Source organism: Cupressus sempervirens, chromosome 6, assembly GCF_028749045.1.
Source record: "Cupressus sempervirens isolate cs-2001-9-10 chromosome 6, ASM2874904v1, whole genome shotgun sequence".
NCBI classification, from domain to species: Eukaryota; Viridiplantae; Streptophyta; class Pinopsida; order Cupressales; family Cupressaceae; genus Cupressus; species Cupressus sempervirens.
The window spans coordinates 220391328-220414409 of NC_143123.1; the positions used below are offsets into that span (position 1 = coordinate 220391328).

Genomic DNA, 23082 nt, shown 5'->3' on the forward strand with positions numbered 1-23082 from the left:
GGTCGAATAGGAGATAAAGTAATCATATTAGCAGTTAACAACCTATTCATAATAGAATGTAAAGTTTTAGAGAGAGGAGTAAATGTACGATTTAATCAAAAAGCAGTAGTTATAGAAGTGACATTATGAGATGCAACAACTTGATCAACAACTGCATTTGCTTGTTTATTTATCTTGACATAGTAATTGAATTTTTGAACTTTATTTGGATTAGGAGTGGCATCACTCAGCATCACTTTTATCAACAAGAACATGAGCCATCAGAGTGGTGCTCTCAAATTGACTCACTTGTAATTGATAATGATGAAGTGTTGCACAAAGTTGTTGAAAAGAATTTAATTCGGTAAGAAAAATATTATCTCTAATATCCTTTTGAAAATTTGAAATAAACATACATTGAATATCAATATCAGGAACATGATAGGAAATATGAGCATGCAAATTCTTAAATCTACTAATAAATTCAATCAAATTTTCTTTAGAATTTTGTTTACAATGCATTGAATCAGTCAAAGACACTTGCGGGCCAATGTTGTTTTGAAATTGTTGAATAAAAGCATTGGCAAGTTGAGGAAATGAACTAATAGAATAAGGTGTCAAGGAACAAAACAATTGTAAAGCCTTGTCAAGAAAAGTTCGAGTAAACAACTTAGCTAAAATCTTATGATCATGAGCATAATCACTAAAAAGGATTTGAAATGTTTTAACATGATTCATCTAAACATGGTCTCCCTTACCATTATAGTTCTCAAGAAAAGACATATCGGCTTGCTAAGGAACGGGAGTACAAATAATATCCTGGAACAAAGGACTTTCCATGTCACACGTAGGAATACTAAACTTGTTTTGAGTCAAGGATGCAAGTTGTTGTTGTACAGATGACACAGTTTGAGCCAAAATGATAATTTTAGAATCATTAGAGGAAATAGGAGAACTAGCAACATTAGAAACACTAGGTAAAGTGTACAAAGCTATAGAAATAGAAGACACATCTGGAGGAACACTAGGAACTATAGTTGGAATATGAGTAGAATAAGTAAAAGGAATAGTATGTTAAGAAGGTTGTGATGTAGAAAGGGACACATGAGGAACACCCATAGAGATAGAGGAAATTGTCGCAGTCACTAAAGAAGGAGTATAAATAGGAACACTAGGAAGAGGAATAGAAGAAGCTTCTACATTAGTGATAGGAGGAAACAAACCTAAATCTTGAGCTTCTTGAGCTAAAGGTTTAACATTGGAATGCACAAGGTGAGTAATACCACGCGAAAGATTGACACCTTGGTCACTATCACAAAGAAATTTCTTAAGAGCCTCAATAGCTTGAGTAGAATCTTGATTATGGTTTTCTCGAAGAAGCTAATTACCTATTTTATCAAGTTCACTTGAAAGTTTTTGGACTTGTTTAGGAGGAACTCTTAAAGCATTATCCTCATCATGAGATGAGTGAGAAGAATTTTGCTCCATAATAGGATTAGAATCAGGAATAATCAAAGTCTCATCCAGAATCGTAAGGTAAGGAGAAGAAGACTCAGGCTCAAAGGTGCCCATAAGTCTATGTTGCATCTAACCCTAAGATTAGAAGCAAGACTCAAAGTAATAAAGCTCATAAACCAATGCAATGTAAATGAACTAAACTAAGAAAACATAAATCATATTTTTTTTGTATTTTGAAAGAGATTTTGCAATTTTTTTAATTTTTAATTTTTGTATTTTTGAATTTTAAAATGCAAGAGCATAAACTAAATCTAATTTTAATGCAAGAAAAGACCTAACAAATATATGAAATGAAATTTAACACCACAAAACATAATAGGGCATCTAATTCCACAAAAGAAAAGAAGGTAAGTGTGTCGGGTTCACCAAAATGAATAGGGTAAAAATAGTGCCTATCCTCAACCCTAATTTCGAATAGGAATGATCCAAATTGATTAAGCACAAGAGAGTGATCAATGCATAAATGGATCATGTAATGAAAAATAAGGAAAAAAGAGGTCCTATAATCTTCCTATTTGAGAAGTATACACTTAAATCTTAAAATAGACAAAAGATAAATACTAACCTTGAAGTAGAATAATTCTAGAAAATGTTGATTTATGGTGTTTGTGTATAGTTTCAAGGATCTTTGCAAACAACACTAGACTGGAAATGTCGAGATGGAGAAAACCCAAAAAACTTTTGTCCTTTTGAAGGAAGGTCGACCTTGACCCTAATAGTGGGGCACAATCTTACCTTGGGGCACAATCTTACCCTGAAGCACAATTGTACCTTGAAAAGTCAACCTTGACCTACACTGCTTCAACAAATTTTTTGTTCATGAATCCTACAAGTTCAATGAAAAGGGTATCCAAATCTTCTCTTTAATTCACTATTGCACACCTATATCTGCAAGAAAAATGGGTTTGTTTATTTGTATGGGGGGTTTGCCTTGGCCAAACCCCAGTTTGGAATTAACCTTGAAATTGAATTGAAATTGCAATATGTATAAACAAAGTAAATGGAACTATTCACCTTACTTATATTGAAATCCTTGAATCCACAACTACGGATGCTCCAAATGAATGTAGAAATGTATGTAGGATGTCTCAAATCAATGACATTAGATCTTCAACACCAATCTTGAATGCATCTTTGCATAGAAGAAGACTTGAATGAATGTGGATGGAGAAATCTTCAACAAGAGGGCTCCATAGAGATTGAATCCTTCAATGGTTAACAATGGACCTCCTTGATGAATTGGATACTTGAATGCTTGATAGATAGAAGATCTTCACTCCATAGTAGGTGGATAATAACTTTTCTCATAGATAGTGTATGCGCTCATGAAAAATATGGATGTCAAAAAGAGGGAAGAAGACTTTCTCATATAGACATCTAGGGCACTAACTCCTAGAGAAGGTCGACATGGGAGCATTAAATCCCATTTAACCTTAACCCCTAGAAGTGGACCTGGATTAAATGTAATTTAAGAGTCTACCATTCCAAAACTTGAAACAACCGACCCAAAAGTAGGTAAAGGAAACTTTCCAAAGCTCGATGTCTCGAAACTCTTGAAAATTTTAAAATGGACCTAGGGTTACGAACGAGGTTGACCTTGCCCTAGGTCAGGGTCAAGGTCGACCTTAACCTAAAAGGTTGTCCTTGACCCAAAAAGTCAAAGTCCTAAGTTTCATAGAGAAAGTTGTTAGAAATAGGTTGGAAATAGGAAGAGAAGTAGAACAGGGCGAAAACAACTAGATCCATACAAAGGCCCATTCAATATACTTGACATGACTTCATACCACTTACTCGGAGGGCTAAACACTCTTAACATAGAAGTGCTTTCATTTTAAGACGATTCAAATAAGTTTTGACAATGAAAAATATTTTACAAGATACAAAGTAAGTGCTAACAACTCCATGGAAATAACCTTATCATTATAAATCTTTAAAAAACTTAATTAGATCTACAATTTTACCAAATAGTTAACTTGAGTTTCATTCTTTATTATTTAAAAAAGTTATGAGTGCTTATGTGAAAAATGCGACAAAGTTGAGTGAAGTTTCCTTACACTCCCAACATGTAGAAAGACAAAATTGGATTACCAAAACAAGAGTAATTATAAATTTATGGACAATGAATTGTAATTCTCTATTTATGAATTTGAACTAGAAAAGGAGAGGAAATAGTAAACAATAAATCAACATAATAAGTTTTGAGAACCAATAATATTGTATAACTTTCATACAAAAAAAATGCTAATTATATGAAGATAACTTTATCACTAGGGTCCTTCCAAATTATTTGTCATTAAAAGTCCCAAAAAATGATAGCACATGTTGTAATAATTGATCACACTTGTATTAATAATTGGTCATTTTTTAGCTTTCTTGGTTGCTGATTGGTCCATTTGTGCAAAAGTACTATTTTTTGGGCGGGCCACTAGTGGGGGGTGAACATAATAGGTTTCGAATGAACGTTTTAAAAAGACACTTATAGACCACCTCACACTCTACAAATTCTATAGAGAGCTCCATAAATATAGAGTGCTCAAAATTAACATAAAGGCTATTGAATGTCTCCCCTATAAATCTTAAAAATCTACAATTTTATCAAACACTTCCTCAGATTTTGATTATTTAAAAAAATGATGGAAATTAGTTTTTGTTTTCCCAAAGAATGCACTCAATTGAAAGAAAACATTAATTGAAGGGACGAGTTAGTTCCCGGTTTCAAAACGTAAATAATAGAGAGGGGACGATGGACAGCAAGTCATGAAAAGGACGCGGGCATGCACTGATGACTCCCTCATTAAAGTCATTCAAAGCCGATTGTCCATTTCCATCGTCCACAGCGCCCGCTAATAACGTTACTGCCTAAAATATCCCATTATTCTTTTTCCTTGTCCACTGTTGTCGTCGAAATTGATAGCACCTGATGTGACCACTGACCACCCCACTCTCACACTCTACAACTTCCTTGAATCTCATCATTTCACTCTCTACTACCTAATCTTTGTTGGAATCTCGTGAATGTGGAATATTATATATTACACGGCGCTTTTTCAGCAAACCCTATCATAACAACAAATGAGAACGAATGTTGTTTCCGTTGAAAGTGTATGCCAAACAATTTCATATGGGCTACTTATTGTATGGAGTGGTTAGGGCAAGTTGCAGATTTGACATTAGGAACCAAATTTGTTTACGGCTATGGCGCTAAAATATATCCCCGCCAAAATGGGGCACCAGCTACAGAGTCATACTTGAGTTTGCACTTATATAGCGCTGATGCCGGGCGCGTCTATGGTGTAACTTGCATGTATTTTTTGCAATGAAAATAGAAGGGTCTTAGATTATTAACAGTTCAGATGAGTGCATATAAGTTGTTCCGAAATATAAGAGTTTAATTTTTTCTAATATTGTAAATATTTTTATGATGAGATTTTGAATATGCAAAGAATAAAGGAATTTTAGGTACGATATTTTCAACTTTTAAAAATAATTTAATTTAATTTTTAATTTTAACAAGTTGTATTATTAAATAACAATATATTAATAGTTTTTAAATTTTTATAATATTTATATGTACAATTTTTTCACCATTTTAATAGTTATTATATAAAATTTTAGTAATGTGAATTGTTAATTAAAAAAAAATATAAATATCAAAATAAGTTAATTTTATATTATATGTTATTATATAACTATTAATAAAATAAATAAAAAACAATTTTAGAAATTCAATATATAACTTATTATTATAAAAATGGTGTAAAATTTAGATTAATTATTATTATTATTATGTGTTAAGTTCAAATAGATTTTAACCAAGACTTTCTACATGAGAGGTTCACAACTTACCAATGTTTTAGGCTCTTAACATTATCAAATTCCCACAATCCATTGAAATCTATGAACTATTTCTGAATTTGATTGTGTATGTTTTTTTAGCATCAACATCTGAATGGTAAAAAAAAATACAAAATCAAATTGAAAAATAGTTCATACGTTGTAAGCTCTTACCTATTATAATTATAATTATTTAAATACATTAATTTAAAAATAATTATATTTAAAAAAAATTTATTATCTATATATTATTTAGAGAGGATGAGATGCAAAGATAGCTAGTTTGATTATCAAAAGTATAGTAGGAGATCGAATGTGGAAAATAATGAGGAGTTAGTTTAAGGTTCTTTGGCCCTAGTTTGATTAGCAAAAGTCATAGTAAGAAATGTAATGTAGAAAAGGATATTGAATTGATTTAAGGTTCTTTGACTCGCAGTTTTATAGGCTATTGATCGTGTAGACGTCATTGAAACCTTTTCCATTCATTCTTGCATTCAACCCCACTAACAAAAGTACTCATACCAAAAGAGACAATTTGTTTTCCAAAAATTATGAAAAAACTATATGAAAAAATCAGTTCAGTCGCTGGATAGTCCCTACTACCATGGCGGGATAGCCAGTGCCTCAAAATGGTGGGCCGGCGGAAAAGCCGCGAACTAAATAAGGCGGGGCCGACGGAGACCCAATTAACGGGAAGACCAACTAACACGTGACCCATGTCTTCGTACCAAGACAAATTAATGTCTCTCTCTTTTCCCCTCGGATGCCTGAAGACGCTTTTGACTGTCATCTTCACCTGTCAAACCTAATTTTTTTGACGGTTTCTTTCTGTGCCTATCTTTTTCTTCATGGGTCAATTGATCTTTTTACTTTAAATTAATTTATTAGACACTTGATACAAAATTCATGAGCTGTTTGCAGTTATGGATTTCAGATCTCAATATAATACATATAAATAAGAAATCAAATCAATGTCCTTCCCTTATTATTATTATCAGACTGGAAAGCGAGGACAAACAAATACTCGGTTTGGACAAACAACACTCGGGTTTTAATGAATACAAACTTCTTTCATGATTTTTCCCCCAATCGTTGACGCCGTATATTGCTTAGTTTTATGTAGGTTATCCCCATTCATGTATTTTTCCAATTAAAGGTTAGTTTAGATGATCAGTTTAAGTACGTGGATATAGAAGACTGATTTTGACTTTGAAAAATAATAAATCTTAAATTTTGTTTTTATATACATATAGGGCAGTTTTGACTTAGTGTATATTTTCTATCAATTTTATATCTTAAACATGTTGACTTATTATGTCATTTAAAAAAATTGATTTAGTTGTCTTAATTTTAAATTTTCATTTTGACATTAGAAAGTATAATTTAAGCTACAATCTAGCAAATGCCAGCACATTGGAGCTAGATTCAATGGTGCAAAGTTAAGTCAACACCCAATTTTAAGTCTTATACGTGATTGATTCACTTTTGTTAAATTTCTATATACTATTCGGTCAACTTGATTCTCTTCCAACTATCTTCAATTCACCAACTCTTGTATCAACATTTTCAAATAATGATGCAACCCTAAGTTACTTCAATAGAGAAAAGAATCATCACCCATCTATCATTTTAAGGCATCACAAAAAGTAATCCTCTTCTAAATCAATTTTCTCTCTGTCATTTTGACTCTTCACATCAATAACCTAATTCTTGCATGAGATCATTTTGACACCCACTGTCTTCCATTTTGTTACATCAACTCATTTTGACACCCATTGCCTTGCATTTTGTTGTATCAAAATCTAAAGTAATTAACATAATCACAATTTCATCACATCATAAACAAGCATTTGTTTGCTATCATCCCATCTTATCAAAATTGTTGTATCAAAAAAATGATAAAATAAAAAAAAATCCCAAATTTTTCTTTCTTTTAACAAGTCCCATCAACATTAACAAAATTCCAATTTTAAATACAAAATTGTGATAAACTCCATTACATATTTTTTTATTCTTGAATATTTTAATAAAGCATTATCCATCAATACAACTTATTTGTTAAAAAAGGTCAATTTAAAAAAAAATCATATTGACACTTATATCAAAATTTTTATTCGTGCACTAGGTCACTCATTCCTCTAGTCTTGGATTTTATTGGACCAAGTCTCACTAATTAGGACAATCAAAATTACACCAACTGATATATATTTGTTGTCAACTAATATTATCAAAATTGTTGAATAAAAAATATAAACAAATCTTTTTTAAAATAACAATTTTCAATGAAGTCCTTCAACTTCAACAATATTCCAATCGTATATACACATTTCCCACGACACATGAAAAATGTCAAAATTACTGTTATATTATAATCTGAAAAATAAAAGTTCTTCACAATAATGTTTTCCATTATTAAAATTCACAGCTTTACGAAGTTCAAGATCTGAGAATCTGTGGTTTTATTAGTTGTTGAAATTTTAAAGTATGCTTATTTGCGTAAATATGTCCCCGAATGTCAAATTCCAGACCTGCTGCATTTGGTTTGTTAGATCAAGAAAACAATAAACAATGTTAAACCTGCAACCGAAGTTTTGACTAAAATTCCCCTTGACACAGAAATCTCTGTGGGGACACGCACTACACCTCTTTACTCATAAAGTGTTTACACTACTGAAATTTTAGAGCTTCGTTGAACGAGAATCTTAAACAAGGGTTGAAGGCTTACTGTACGAACCATAACTCATTGATGCTGTCTTTAATTCTCAACTTCTTTGTTTGTGGCGACATTCATTGTTTTACAGACAATAATGTCGTGAATAATTGATGAAATCCAAAACTGGTTATCAATAACACTCAGAAGCTAAATTTATGCCGAATCTAGTAAGTTAAAGCCAAACACATGTTATCAGCTTGCACAGCTTTACAGATACTGAGTTCCTCATGATTTTAGTTTTACCTTTGTAAGCTAATGTAAGTGCACGGTTTGAGCTTTCGCTGTCTTTCCATTTCCATGGTAATTTATTTAGTATGGGATACATAGTTTAATGTAGTGGTTTGATTGCCATTAAGGGAAATGTTCTTGTCCATTGCAGAGAGTAGTTGAAGCGGTAGCTTAGGATTTCCATGGATGTTGAAGCAGAGGAGACCAAAGGGGAGAGTCTGCTTGAGCATATTTCTGACAGAGGACTTTCCCCGGCATTTTCAAGGTTAAATATGGTGAACGATGTAGCGAGCTGCATGGATTGCCAGGTTATGTCTATTCAACATTCGAGATCAAAGAGGTAGGTGTCCATTTTTTTTGGTTATGGTCTTCATTCCCGCCAAAATGATTCAGGAACGCATTCTTTTGTGCGAATATTGGTTGCTAAGCTAAAATTATCAGGTATAGTTTCTGAAAATTTGGCGGGTAAGGGGTTATCAGGTCGCTCGTGATTCACGCTCCCTCCAAAGTTCCATATTTGGCGGTATCCCTTTCATAAGATTTTGCCAGTCTGTATTTACTCGATAAAAGAAGGGTATGCTATAACAGATAGTTAAGACGGGTATGGGTAAATTTTATACTGAAAATAAAAAATTTTCTTTTTGCCGGATGTGTTAAATAGTAGATACAGCGAAATGATTCTGTTTATAAGCTTTACTTTTAGTCCAAGCTATTTTTAGGTAATGGATTTAGATCCAATCCTGGTAATTTCTATTTATCATATCGTTTACCTGAGCGAATGGCTTAGTGATGGGACGGGGAAATCTGCAGAATTGAAGCCGGATTGGAAATACGCTTGTTTTATGCTATGAATTTCATTAGCACAGATACCATGCTTTGAACCATCATTAACACAAATAGCATGAAGTCTAGTGCCTGGAAACACCCTAGTCTCTGTCTCATCCTTTTCCTTATAATTCTTAACTAAGGGCTTATAGAAACCCCTTTCTACTGGACATCTTTCTTTAAACCCGGAGCATCTGAATTTTAGCGGCTAACGCAATATCGATGTGCTGTTCAAAGTCAGTCTGTATGAGATATCGATGACAAAATTCTACTTGTATATAATTTTGGTTTGAATAATGTAAAGCATCCAATGCTGGAAAGATTGCATTATTATTAGCATATCAGTTCGTACACTCTTGGTAAGTTCAAATCGAAAGGGCTATGATTGAGTTTTATTTCTTCACAGTATTCTAGGTCTCTAGTAATTTAGGTTGGAACGGAAGTAAACTTTCAATTCTTGTAGTGGATTTTGCAAGATATGCAAGGTAGGTATCTTCATGTTTCCTTCCGTAGGAGGTTTTGTTTGGAATCAGGAACAATTGCAGTAGTAAAATATGAAGATTTAAAACCAAATTAACTATCATCTAGCTAATGATGAAGTCACATTACGCAGTAGAGGAATAACCTATTGAACAACGTACTCTTATTCAATATTGTATCAAAGGATTATAGTTGAGTGGCATTCGTCACAAAATCAAAGTTTTGAAGTATGAACTGAAAGACTAGACAAATATTTGATACTCTGAATTGGATATGCCGTCTGTCTCTGGTAAATTTTAAGTAGTATGTATTGGAAATATTTTTGGCAGTTACAAACTGGCTTATTAAGAGTAAAAAGTGATTTCTGATAGACAACCAACTTGAGTTCCTGCTACTGGAAACTATTGTTCAACAATCTATTACACAATTTCCTTTTCTTGCAGTGCTTCAGATAATAAAGTGGACTCTACAAACTGGGACAAATTAGTTGCTAAGGCCGGGAAAGCAGCTAGGGAGGTGAGACTGTAGCTTGTCTCAGCTACGTTCCCATTCTTATTTTTGTTCTTAATATTTTTGGTCGTAATCATTATCCTAATCAAGTGAAAGAGCAAAGACATACTTTGATTACGGCACAGAAGTAAAACAAACTAGAGAAATTTACAGTTTCTTCTTTTCTAATTGATGTTACAAAGTGTGTGTATGTTGTGCATACTGTATATACATATATATGTGTTTTACATGCATATATAATGTATATGGTATATGTTAGTGCATGCCTACATGTATTATTCACATATGTAATGCTAGATTCTGTCAGTTGGCTTGATATGGAAAACGGTAAATTGATTGTTGAATTATCTGTTAGGCATCAGGAAAGCCATCACAACCAAATGCCAATATTAAAGCAAGACTACTTCCACCATCCGAACGCCGAGCTGCATTGGAGCAAGATGTAAGATATAATCATGTTTTTGTTTTTCTTGATTACTGTATTTCTCATTCTGTTATTACCAAATCAAACAATAATTCAACATTAACTTTACCCACCAAGAGAAAAGAAAAATAGTTGGAATGTCAATGAAGCTCTATGTTGTTAATCTTGGAACTTAACAGTGAAATATAAATGGTTGCAAGGTGTAATTTATATAGGACTTATGCCATCGGTTTCAATTTGACCTTCCACATTCATATCAAAATATAGGCTAAGAAAATAGCCCGTTAGATATTGCACCCCTCAAAATATAGACTATAAAAATAGTCCATTAGACATCTCACCCCTCAAAGTAGTGGTTTCCACAGGGTCAAAAATTTTAACATCCGGGGGATTGCACAATATTTCCACTTTTACTTCCCACAAGCCTTCATCTGTTGGACATTTACTTGAGGAACGACAACTCTACTAGTTCATAATGTGCTTTGTTTAGATTTGCGTTGGCTTGGAAATCAATTCTCTTTCTAGTTCCACCACAGCTCGGAACAATTACTGCTGTAAGTAGGGTCATAAATGTATTTCTTCAATAAAGACAGAAAAAACCCTAAGTTACAGATTTGGATGCGGATTCCGGAAGCGGATACAGAATGCGGGAAATTCTTTTCTGTGGATGCAGATACGGGAGGAAACGTGTATATATATATATACACATGAGAAATATACAAAAACAAATCATTTGGTAGTATGACTATGATACTTCACCCTTTATCAAAATTCAAGATATTTCAAAATTCATATGATATATCAATATGTGCTTGTCCAACATTAGAGACCAAATGAAAAGTGGCTGTAGATGCAAAAAAAAGTTCCAAATGAGTTGTGAATGCTTCAAAATTCACCTTTAGGGTCGTTTTAGGATTTCATAGGAAAAACTAACCTACAAAAATCAATTTAGGGACATGCATAATGGGAAAATTAAGTTGTTTTTGGGCTTTTCTTTATGTTATTGGCTGCTGGGCCCGCAGGTGCTGCTTGATACTTCCAGAAACCCTGTGGAAGCTGGCCGGAAGCCAGCCAGCCTGCTTCCACAGGGCTTCTGGAAGTATTGTGCATCCGTCCGCTTCAGATGCGGAAACCAGCTGTCATGTCCCCAATTTTTGGTGACAGTTCGATTTAATTAATTTAATTAATACTGGTTGTCCAAGGACGACTAATTAATTATTTTAATTAAATAAATAAATATTAAAAGATAACTTTATATTTAATAAAGTGACTTGGATTATAAAAATATTTAATAAAGTCACTTGAAGGATAAGATCAAAAATGTTCTAGAAGTCTCTGGAGAGGATGGAGAGAAAAGAATAAATAGGCACCCCGAGGCTCCATTCGAATCAGGCAGTTGATTATCTCTCTTTGATTTTTCAGATTGTGATTCAATCACAGGTGCATTGTGGAACCTAGGGTTTTCGCAATTGTCACAGTTGGCCATTGAGAACGATAACTCTCAATTGGTACGCAATTTTGAGGGTGTGAAATATCATCCGAATTATTGCAGATTGGAGGTGACATTCAGTCATTTCATCAGAGCGTTAATTGGGGCCTAAGGCCAAATAATTACATGGAGATGGCTGTAGTATAGAATGGTTTGTACTTTATCAGCCAGAATTAAGGAAGAGAATCCATTCGTATTAGCGACGATTGGAAACATATATATGATTTCTCATCTCTTATGATTTTCCTAAAAACCCTTTCAGCGAATTCAAAGCCGAGCACCCTCCAGTAGATTTTGATACTTATCATCGATGTGCCAGGTTCATACATTACAGACGACATCAGAAATTGCATAAGCATTTAAGGTTCAAAGAACGGAAGACGTCTTATCAGCAAGCATTTCTGTTTAATATTGGAATCAAAGTCTGGACTGAAGCTAATACCAATGTCCTATTATAAGGTGACACCATTGGAAACGAGTAGGAGGTGGAACCGATTTGAATGAACTAGAAGCCGTTTGAATTCTCTCGAGGTAGGCATCTTCTTTTCATTGTTTAAAGATCAGTGAAAATTCGTAGGAAGAAGGGAAGTCGTGGGTTTATGAAGGTGAACTAACCTCCGCTGCGGCTCTAAAGACTTGCGCAATTTCAAGCCACCGCTCCAATATCAATCCGACAGTAATCCTCCACTGTCTCAGTGATATAATTTGCATTGTCTTCGACTACGGGTCACACACAAATCTCACACCTTGTTGGCGGCTTATTTTGCACAGAGTACGGGGTCCCTTCTAAAGACAATTTGAACATTGTTGTTGATAGGGTAAATCCAAATCCGACTCCATTTGTTAGCTCTCACAAGCCGAAAGCATAATAATCTGCATACAGGTTAACCACTTTCACCACAGGAGGAACCCATACGCATCAAACCGAGGTTGAAGATTGTTAAGCAAGCAAGGTCGATGGTATTACGAAGGGATGAGGGAGTTTAAGAAATCAGCGGCAGTACTCCATATGAAGTTCGCAGGCCGAATTGTCTCAGATTCTTTGTGTGGGGCATTATCATTCTCATGTCGAGAGGCAACCGTTTCCTTATGACATACACTAGCATCACTTATTAGTGTGATTCATATAATTGTGTGACGCGGGTTTTGTAACGGCAGCAAAAGTATCAGGGCGATAAAAGAGACAAAAATCTCTTCTACTATATCGCCTCATCATTATTATTATTCATTCTCATAACAGGCTTTTCCACATGGTGCCTTCGTATATGATCAAGCACTCAACTCTGCATATTAGAAGTATTAAAAAATTCCCTGTGTGCATCTACAGGATTTTAAAACAGGAATATACCTTTATTGCTTGCTAAATGTTTGACGGAATGTCAAACCCTTGAAGTTTAAGATTTTGGTGCTTAAAGAGTCAATAATCCGTTAGGGTTATTTCAGTGGTATCAGAGCATTTGACGAATTGCCACAGTACAATATTGGGATTTAGTGACCTTTATAGCTAGGGTCATTTCAGTGGTATCAGAGCTGAAGTATAAAGAGTTTTTTTGGTGCTGGAGTAAGCAATAACCTGTCAGGGTTATTTCACCAGCCCTGTATAGGACGAATCGGTATCCTAGAATTTTTTTTTGGTTCTGATCAAATTAAGAGGATATGCGATTGGTCCTAATTACTCAAAAGTTTAAACTGTCCACAAAGTCAGGTGTCAACTCAATTGGTTGAGCTTATTTGAGTCTGCCTTGGCCCAACTTGCAGAAACTTTGATTCATGACCTACCACTTCTGATTCTTCAGTCTCTTTTAATTCTTCAGTTTGACACTTCACACAGTTCTCTTTGGCCTATCACACATTTACGTGTACTTGCATTTTGATCCACCGGCCCATCCACTTGTTTCAACATATCTGGCCTGGAGAGAACTCAATCTCCCAAGATTGTCCCAACTTAATGGTATCTTGCATGCTTGACCATTCAAAGAAGTGTCTTCATACTGAAATTCAAGTGTCTCCGACTATAACTGAATTCTACCAAATCATAGATATTTTATCAGTTTAGCGGGTTCATGCATGACATATATCCACTACATGTTCCCTAAATCCATTCTAGTAGTGCATTGTACATGCTCATTACTGGTTTATATGCAGTACTAAAATTCAACTTCTAGCATGAGAGTTCCCTCCAAAAACAAGCAGAAAACTCCTTAATCCTTTTAAACAAAATTATCTTTTGTCAATCAAAGATTTATAATTGGTAGATTGGGATGTTAGGAAACATTGTGGCACAGGTGTTCTGAATTAGAACTTCAATGGCATTTAAAACGGAGAATCATGTCAAGAAACCACATATTGATGAAGAGATAACTAGTACATGCAGCTTGTAAATTTCAGCTATAGATATCAAATTGCAAATGATATTGTGCTGCGAATGACTGAAGAAAGTGTCTCCCGTTTACCTGTTAGCTGAGAACATTGACACCGTTTTGAATGGTATTGTGCTGTGCATGGATGAAGAGAGCATCTCCTTTTCATACGTTAGCTGAGAGCATTAAGACCATCTGACATGCAAATAATGGTCTATATATTCTATGATGAACTATAAGGACTTAAGACGATTGCATAAATGATCACAGGATTATTGTTATGCGCAAATATGAAACAACAAAATGGCTTTGTGGCCATGGCTTCATCTTCCTTCTAAGCGACCAATGGGATGGCTTAAAAAAGTGATGGCAAGTAAATCAAATCTCAAGTAAATATTTAACATTGCTTGCAAACTATCCTTACAAATGAAATAGATGAAGGTATTTGACAGGGATACTTCTAATTCAAAATTTGAGGTTCTTTGGGTAAAATTTTTCATGATCTCGGGAATATTTAGAACTGATTTAACATTTGTCCATTTTCTTGCATTAGCTAAGCAAATCATTTTAGATTAAAGGTGTTGCATATTCCTTATTTGGGAGCCTAAGAATTTGCGAATTTAAATTCTTGATTAATGTATTGGCTTTACTCGAAAATTCAGGAGCCTACACCCAGATCATGAATAAATTTTAATTGCTAGATGAATGTATTTTATTACAGTTAAGCGAAAGCTACCATCCACAGATAATATTGCCATTTGTTGGAGATTTGTGAGCACCACATGTCAACACTATCAATGACGATTATTATTTCATATTTGAACTGTACATTCTTGTAACTTGTTTGTTAACTATCCATATTATGGTATCCTAAGCATCATAAACATCCTCTTCAGTGTATTGCGAATTTCAAAGTGCAGTTCTTATGGAAAATTCCTAACATGGCAGGTTGAACAGCTGCAAATGCGCCTGGAATATGAAAAATCTATGCGATATACACTTGAAAAAGCCATGGGTCGAGCTTCAAGTGCACTATCCCCAGGACACCACCATTTTGCTGCGCAGGTGCTTGAACCTTCTGCTTGAGCTTTATAAATAGTTATACATGTTGCTTGCTTCATGAAAACATGATTTGACCTTGCTTTGTCTACTGTAAATTGTGTTGTACTTGATAGCGTTTTGCAAATGACCCAGTTTTTATGCAGAAAATGAAGGATACTATGAATTTGTTATATCCTAAAGCAAGGAATCTGTTATGGCATTTTGGTAGTTGCACCAGGATTTCAAAATTTGATCATATTGTTTAAGTATACCTAAAACCTATGTTGCTGGTTTGCTGGTGTCTAGCCCCGGATCTAGGTGGGTTCGAACCCTGTTCATGATCCAAGTCAATCCGTATTCAAATTTGTACAGGGAGAGTGATATTTATTATTTTACTGAGGTTTTGTCCAGGACGAACTTGTGCAATCTCGAAAAGAATCCAGAAGCTCTGTGATAAACTTGCATCAAATCTATTGCGTTTATGATATTTTAGAACTTCTTGCTTTTTAAAAAAAATCTCACCCCCGTTCTTTTATAGGGCAACAAATAGTGGGTGTTATGTAATCCTTAAAGAGTTCCAAAGACACGTGAACTCCGACAACAGTTCTTTTGTCAAATTACGCATACACGAAAAATTAGAAAATGCCCTTACATATCACTCCATTTCAATAAAGCATATGTTATTTTTACCAACGACAGGGGACTTGTACAAACGACGCCAATGAAGTAGAGAACCCAAGCAAATAATGATAAGATTCTAGACAGTTTCTCTTTTAATGGTGCCTTCGTTCTCTGTAGTGTCAACATGTGCTAACTACACCGTCCAAAGATGGCCGATGAGTACGTGGACGAAAATAGTTAAGTTTTGGAGGCATTATCTGGTGCTGCTGCTTTTTCAAGTTCGTGTGGGCCTCTCTAGGGGATTATTGGAGTATCACCTGCTTCATTTATTGGAAAAAACCAGCAATTATTACCTTCATGCTATTTAAAACAACACTCGCTTTACTTTTTAGTGCTTTTTAACTATCCAATGTAGTAGAAGTGGTTTTGAATTTTCGTTTTTATACTCTCTCACACTCTGTGGGGTCCACATAAATGAATTAAGGGGTCAAGCTTTTAATATTAGCAGTTTATGAGTTTATACAAGTTTAATGGTTGTTTTATTTATTAAATGTATATTATGGGGTTATTTGTTTGCAAGTTAAATATTCACATATTCATGATTTTATATGTTTTACCTTTTTCGATATTGTATAATTCAAATTTAATTCGAACCTTCGAAAATATTTGATAAGTAGAAGATATTTTTCTCAGCAAGTCAAATTTTGATATTGCTATTAGGATTCACTTGTTTAATTTTTGAGTCAAACTCATATACCCATGTTTCATGAGTAGTGATTCACAAGAACCCATCAATCATGAGAATGAATTGAATACTCAGCACTCATTGCATTTAGGTGATGCTCATAGTGGTGAAACATCGGGCTAAATGGGTGAAACATCTCCTACTTATCAATTGATGAGTTGAAGGGGCTTTAATTAATGGTTCATTAGGCACAACACTTGCTGAAGGTTTTGCAATTGGAGTAGCAAGCTATAAGTGTCATGAGTAGTGATTCACAATAATCCATCCATAATGAGAATGAATTGAAAACTTAGCATTCATTACATCAGGGTGATGCACACAGGGGTTAAACTTTAGGTTAAAGGGTTGAAACATCTCCTACTTGTCAATTGATGAGCTAAAGGGGCTCTAATGAATCTTTCATAAGGCACAGCACTTGTTGGAGGTTATGCAAATGGAGTAGCAAGCTAACCTTGGAGGAAACTTCATGGTTAAGCATACTTGAGTTGGAACAATATTGGGATGGGTGACCTCTTGGGAAGGTTCGATGTTTCATCCTTGCGAGCATTATCTAGATGCAAATGAGTGCTAACTGTTCCATTCATCTTCATGATAGATGGTTTTTGTGAATCACTACTCATGAAACATAGATCAATGAGTTTGACTCAAATACTACACAGTTGAATCCTAATAGCAATATCACAACTTCATAATATTTGATTGAAGACCTATGAATTAATCTGCAAGCTCAACCAGATCCAAAGCAAATCTAGAAATTTAGTACAAATCAAAGTTTTGGAAATGAACCTATGCTTTTGTTAACTTAAAGCAAAGTTTTGGATTATTGGCTGCCAGTTAAAGGAATTCCAAATACTGTTTATCATAAGAAATAGTTTGACAATAAATTCTTATTTATGTGCTGTTGCTTCTTCCATTTTCTCTTCCATACAGGAAGGAAGGAGACTTTACTGGAACATTGTCATAAGAAAGTACTGGTGTATTACTATTTTGTAAGCTATAATATTCTGCTGATGCCTTTATGTGGAAGAGAAAAAAATGTATATGATGCTAATAACTGATTTTGTGTTGAGCAATAACTAATTTTGGCCTGATTCTAAAGGGAAGGAAAAGATTAGTTATTATGTTGTCAAGTTCAGTTATCATTTATTGAACGACAGCCCTTCAAAGCATGCCAATGTAGCTATCAATGACTTGCACATGCATATCTAGTTATAGTACTACTAGTTTTAATTTATGCCTTGATATTTTCTTCAATTGTCTGAAATTATCTTTTTGTGCCCTTGTCTATAAAAAATGTTTATGCTACTTCTGTGCTAAGCTGGTCAATTTTTGCTTTTATGGGTTTCTGATCTATAAGAATTCACTTTGCTATTTTAATTATTTTAAGAAACTACTTCAATAATTATACAAAGAGGATGGCGTTTGAGTTGTGTTTAGTTTGATGCAGACAAAGGATCTACTAACAGAGATAGCTGTACTTGAAGAGGAAGTCACTAATCGTGAGCAACATGTTCTTTCTCTCTATCGAAATATTTTTGATCAATGCATTTCTGGGGCATCCTCTACACAAAATTCAAGCAGAGCATCTCCAGCACATGTGAAACACGAAGACAAAAACCTTCCAAGTACAATTTCAAAGGCGTTGTGCACACCAAGCAAGTTTGTGTATCCACAGCATCGACGCCAATTTTCTGTTTCGACTCAATGTTCTCAAAACACAAATACAGAACTCCAATCTAAGATGATTCATTCTTCAGTACTGAGTGGGCCATTAGCCATAGATGAAAGAATTCAGGGTTTTCACCAGCCTTCCAAGGTGCAGGTATGTCCAAGTATTTTCAAATTTTAAGGGTTCAGGGATGTATATAATATAAATGGAAATCTACCACTTACTGATTACAATAATTGTTCAGATAAGACTTATTTGAAAGTAGGAGGTCTAGGCATGGGCTTAAATAATAATCTTCTGAGTTTGATCTTCACTATAATGTTGAAGTCATAAGTATCATACATAGGTAATTGTACATAAATGTCAAATGGCAAAAATGCTTCACAAATTCAATTATTGGTGATATTCATCTCTTTTCATTTTGGTTTTGCGAATGGATTGACTATCTTTTTCTGGCTTCATTAGTTTTTAGTTTTATCAAATTTATGGATTGACTATCTTTTTCTGGCTTCATTAGTTTTTAGTTTTATCAAATTTATCTTTACCTAGATAACTAGATGTATGGTGGCAATGTTCATTTGAGGCTGTCCTGAGATGCAACATATGTTTTCTGTTTAGCCCAGAAGTGTTCCTAGTATGTGATTGCTTTGGTAATTGTGTCTTGATAATATTTCCACGACAAATCTTTGACACTTCTGATCTTGTAAATGACACCTCATTTAAGCAATTTTTCTAACTTAGAGACTAATTAAACGATAGCATTGAGGCTTTGGAAAGTTCCGGTTAGTCTACAGCCTTGACTTATAGACTAAGCTCGAGTCTGATAGCCGAGACTTATTTGAGCAGAATTTTGTGAGTCTTGACTTTCAGACTTGGACAAGTTCTGAAAACAACGGAAAATTAACTTGAAATATAAAATTTATAAAAATACATTTCATATTTGTATTTTTTTGATTTATTTACTGAGTTCTTCCACTGAGTCATAGTCACAAATGTCTTGCCGAGTCCAATCTCAACTCTATCAGCAAAACATTTTGTCTCAAAGGAAAAGTTCTTTAACTTGAAGATGCGGAACCTGATAAATCCATCAACTTGATCATTTACTCATTTGTGTCATATAATTGATTTGAGCACGAGCAATTGATTACTTGATTTAATTTTTGTCAACGTGAATATAGAATTGTAAAATGAATTTTGGAAAGCATAGTTTTTTTTAAGTAGCAGTTTATGTGTAATTTTAATGTCTTAATTTACAGAGATTTTATATCTCTTAGACATTCTATACCTGATTTTTTGAAAATGAATGCAGGATGTCACATCAGAACAAGCTTTGAGGCATGCCAATCCAGACGTTGATAGTGATGAGGTAATTTTTCAACAAACAACTTCCCTAGCGATAATCTCTTTGTTACTTCCATATCTTTGCAGCACTAGACTTAAGCATATGATTAAAAATTAAAAACATTAACATCTTTTGTGCTCTTGAAATAGATAATTTAGTAGTTTGCAATTGGAATTGTAGGGACTCGAGCTAGTATGATTTGATGTAGTGTTACACCATTATGGGGTACTTCGGGATGGCAGGATGCCGGGGCGAGTTTCCAGGACGTGGGGAAAATAAGCCACATTTTTGGGATGGTGGGGGGACAGCCAAGGGATGGCAGCAAGGGGAGGACGGGCCAGAGAGGGGTGTTGTATAGTATACATATAGAACTTGAAATGCTAGTTATGTAATGATGTTTTAGTAGTTCATTAGAACATACCAAATTAAAATACTTGAACATAGCAAAATTGCAACATGAATAAGAACCATTGACATTCAACATAGTAATGTATTACATACCCAATAGTAACATTCAAAAATCAAAATTCAAATAGAAATTCAAGTACACATCCCAATGGTGGCATGGTTGCGGAATGGCGGAGGTGGGGGTGCTTGGGTACTCAAGTACCCGGTGCGAGGATGTCTCGGGGACGGGTAATTCAAGGTTTGGGAGGGCGGTGCGAGTCTCCGGGTTACATTGTTTATTTAGCCTCAACTCCAACTATAAAAATATTTGTGTTTTCTTATACAATTATTCACATCACAGGTGGGTGTGTTGCGTACACTTAGATATGAACTCTACTAAATCAACCTCTAAGTAGAGAAAGGTAGGGTGATTCTCATAGTAACACTCAAAGAAAAATGTGTTAGGCAATAAAGTATTAAATAAGGCAATAGGTGTCTCCATATGCAAAGCAATAAAGGCAACATGCAAAGTAAGAAATGAATGACAAGAATGAAATCAAACTGCAACTAGTAACATAAATAAGGAGATCTGCATTAAAAATGTAATATTTTGATGAGAACTATTGCTCATTCTTCCATTATCTTTTACATCTTCATTCTTGGTATTTGCAATTTTGCTCTAAGGAGCGATTCTAGAGGACTGGGATGCAAACCCTAGTGCCTGGCTATTGGGATGCAAGCCCCAATAGATGGTTTCAGCAGCATTCTATAGTATTGTTTCAGCAGTTGACAAAGATTGTTAAGTTCAACGTTTGGGGGTGCTTGTGTATTGCACGTTGAGGGTCTTGTTTGGCACATTAGGATCTTCTTGCTGCCCTGGCGTGACTATAGCAGCTGCGCGGTTGCCTTTCAGCTGGCATGTGATTTGTTGGTTGACTTATGTCACCCATCGCTGCCCTTTTGGTGTGTGGCTGGTCCATTCTTGCAGCTGGCGTCATCATTCTTTGTTTGTTAACACCTTTGTTGGCATACTGATTAAATATCTTGCCTGGTACGATTTGTAGCTATTCTGGTTGACTGAATATTATATTATTTGTTGCTGTTAATTATTGTTTACTTATATCTGGAAAATACAAAAAAGAATAAACAATCTTTCTGCAACTTCTATCTAATTCTCTAAGACCGCAAGGAAAGCACAGGAAAATCTATTATTTTAATTAAAATTTACAGATGTTCAGTGAAAGGATCCTTTTGGGATCTTTCGGTCTGTCATACGGATTCCTGGTCTAAAGAAGAGCTGAATTTATGAGAAACTAACCTAGTAGAGAAGCAAGAGCTCGATGTTTGATAAGCTTCTGACTCATACATTGAGATACCCATCTAATTGATCAAGGGTGATGTATATATTGGATATATTTGCTAAGGATGGTTTAGGTCAGGTTAGGGTTTTGTGGGTGCATGGTTTTTACCTTTTGCTGTCTAAACCGGTGGGTCAAGGATAGTTTTGAGAGCCCCCAAGTTGATCTTGATTATTAAGAGTCTGGGGCAAGATTTTCAAAATACCAGTTAAAAGAGGTTGGGGGAATGCCTCAATTAAATTGGATATATGCAGGTAGAGCATTACAAATAGTGGGGATGATGAATAGATTGCCGGAGTTGGTTGTACAAAGAGGGGATGGAATTGAAGTGTTGGAAGGAGAGATGAAGCCAGCGAAAAAATGAACCACTGTTGGATAAATTGCTTTTTGGAGTTTTTCTCATTGAAAACCTATTCATCAAGTATAAAGTGGTTTGACTTACCAGGGAAACAATAGTGAAATGGGGAAGAGTTTGTGGAATCTATCTAGCAGATCTATTTACTGCCTTTGAAATTTTCGTCTTCACCAATCCTATATTGGATTTGGTCCTGTGCATGCTTCTTTGCACTTGTGGGGGTTTCCTAATAGGGATCTCATGTCATAGAACTGACTTAAATTACTCCGCTTGGATAAAAATGAAGAGTTTGGATGTTATGGGACTGTTGCATTCATTAACATCTTGAGATCTGCACGATAAGCATATCAATCACAAGGCTTTAAGCTAGGAGAGGATCTTCCATGCAATGTTACGAAGGGAGACAATTGATAGGCCTATATTGGTCAACACTAAAATTGTTTGCGGATGAGGACCAAGGCAGTAATATTTAGGATCTTGAGTATCTTGTTATAAATCATCGATTCCCCTACCATTTGGAACAGATCCAATTTGATGATGTTCCTTTGGTAGGAAAAATGCTAGGACCCATCTGGGCTCAATGCCTTGTTTGGTTAGAATGAGAAATGTATAGATGAAGATATGACTTGTCATAGATCATTTGCTTGTTCTTTAGGAGGAATGGTCTCCGTTGTGCCTTAGGTAGTGATAAAAGCCGAACTTTGAATTGGTGAAGGTTCTGCCACATCCTATTTAGTTTATTGTCTTGTCTAAACAACTGAAAACAATTGGTTTGTGCCATGACGAGTGTAGTTTATTACTCAATTGATATGCTCCTTAGTCATTGGATGAAGATGTTCTAGATCAATATTCAAGGAGTGTTGAGTAGTTGTTGGAACAAGCGAGGGTGGAGAATAGGGCTTAAGCAATTCCATGTTCAATACTAGATGAAGATCAATGCAGGAGCATCCTTCCTACCCATACCAAAATGGGAGCATTGAAGCCAAGAATCAAAGCTAATACAGGTGCAATGTCAGATTATACAACCTTTGCCAGCATTCAAGAAAAGTAATGGTAGAAATTCAAGGAAGGGTCATTTGTTAGAGAAAGAAAAATAATGCTATAGGATATGGAGGAGATATGGCACCCATGTGGAGGAGAAGGAAAAAACCTGCTGTGTAGTGGGTGTCAACACTATATGCAGGGAAATAAATTGAATGATGCA

General features: G+C 34.8%; 1 protein-coding gene across 1 annotated transcript in view; it reads left to right on the forward strand.

The window, feature by feature from the left end:
• The first annotated feature begins 7833 nt into the window (after positions 1 to 7833).
• The window catches only part of LOC149552057 (electron transporter, putative (Protein of unknown function, DUF547)), a 35457-nt gene continuing 20208 nt past the window's right edge, over positions 7834 to 23082 (forward strand). Inside the window, exons 1-7 of the mRNA XM_089787534.1 lie at positions 7834 to 8301; positions 8424 to 8612; positions 10021 to 10093; positions 10443 to 10529; positions 15309 to 15425; positions 18215 to 18589; positions 19746 to 19802. Of these exons, the coding sequence (XP_089643660.1) occupies positions 8455 to 8612; positions 10021 to 10093; positions 10443 to 10529; positions 15309 to 15425; positions 18215 to 18589; positions 19746 to 19802 (867 nt within the window). The 5' untranslated portion in view covers positions 7834 to 8301; positions 8424 to 8454. The remainder of the gene's footprint in view (positions 8302 to 8423; positions 8613 to 10020; positions 10094 to 10442; positions 10530 to 15308; positions 15426 to 18214; positions 18590 to 19745; positions 19803 to 23082) is intronic.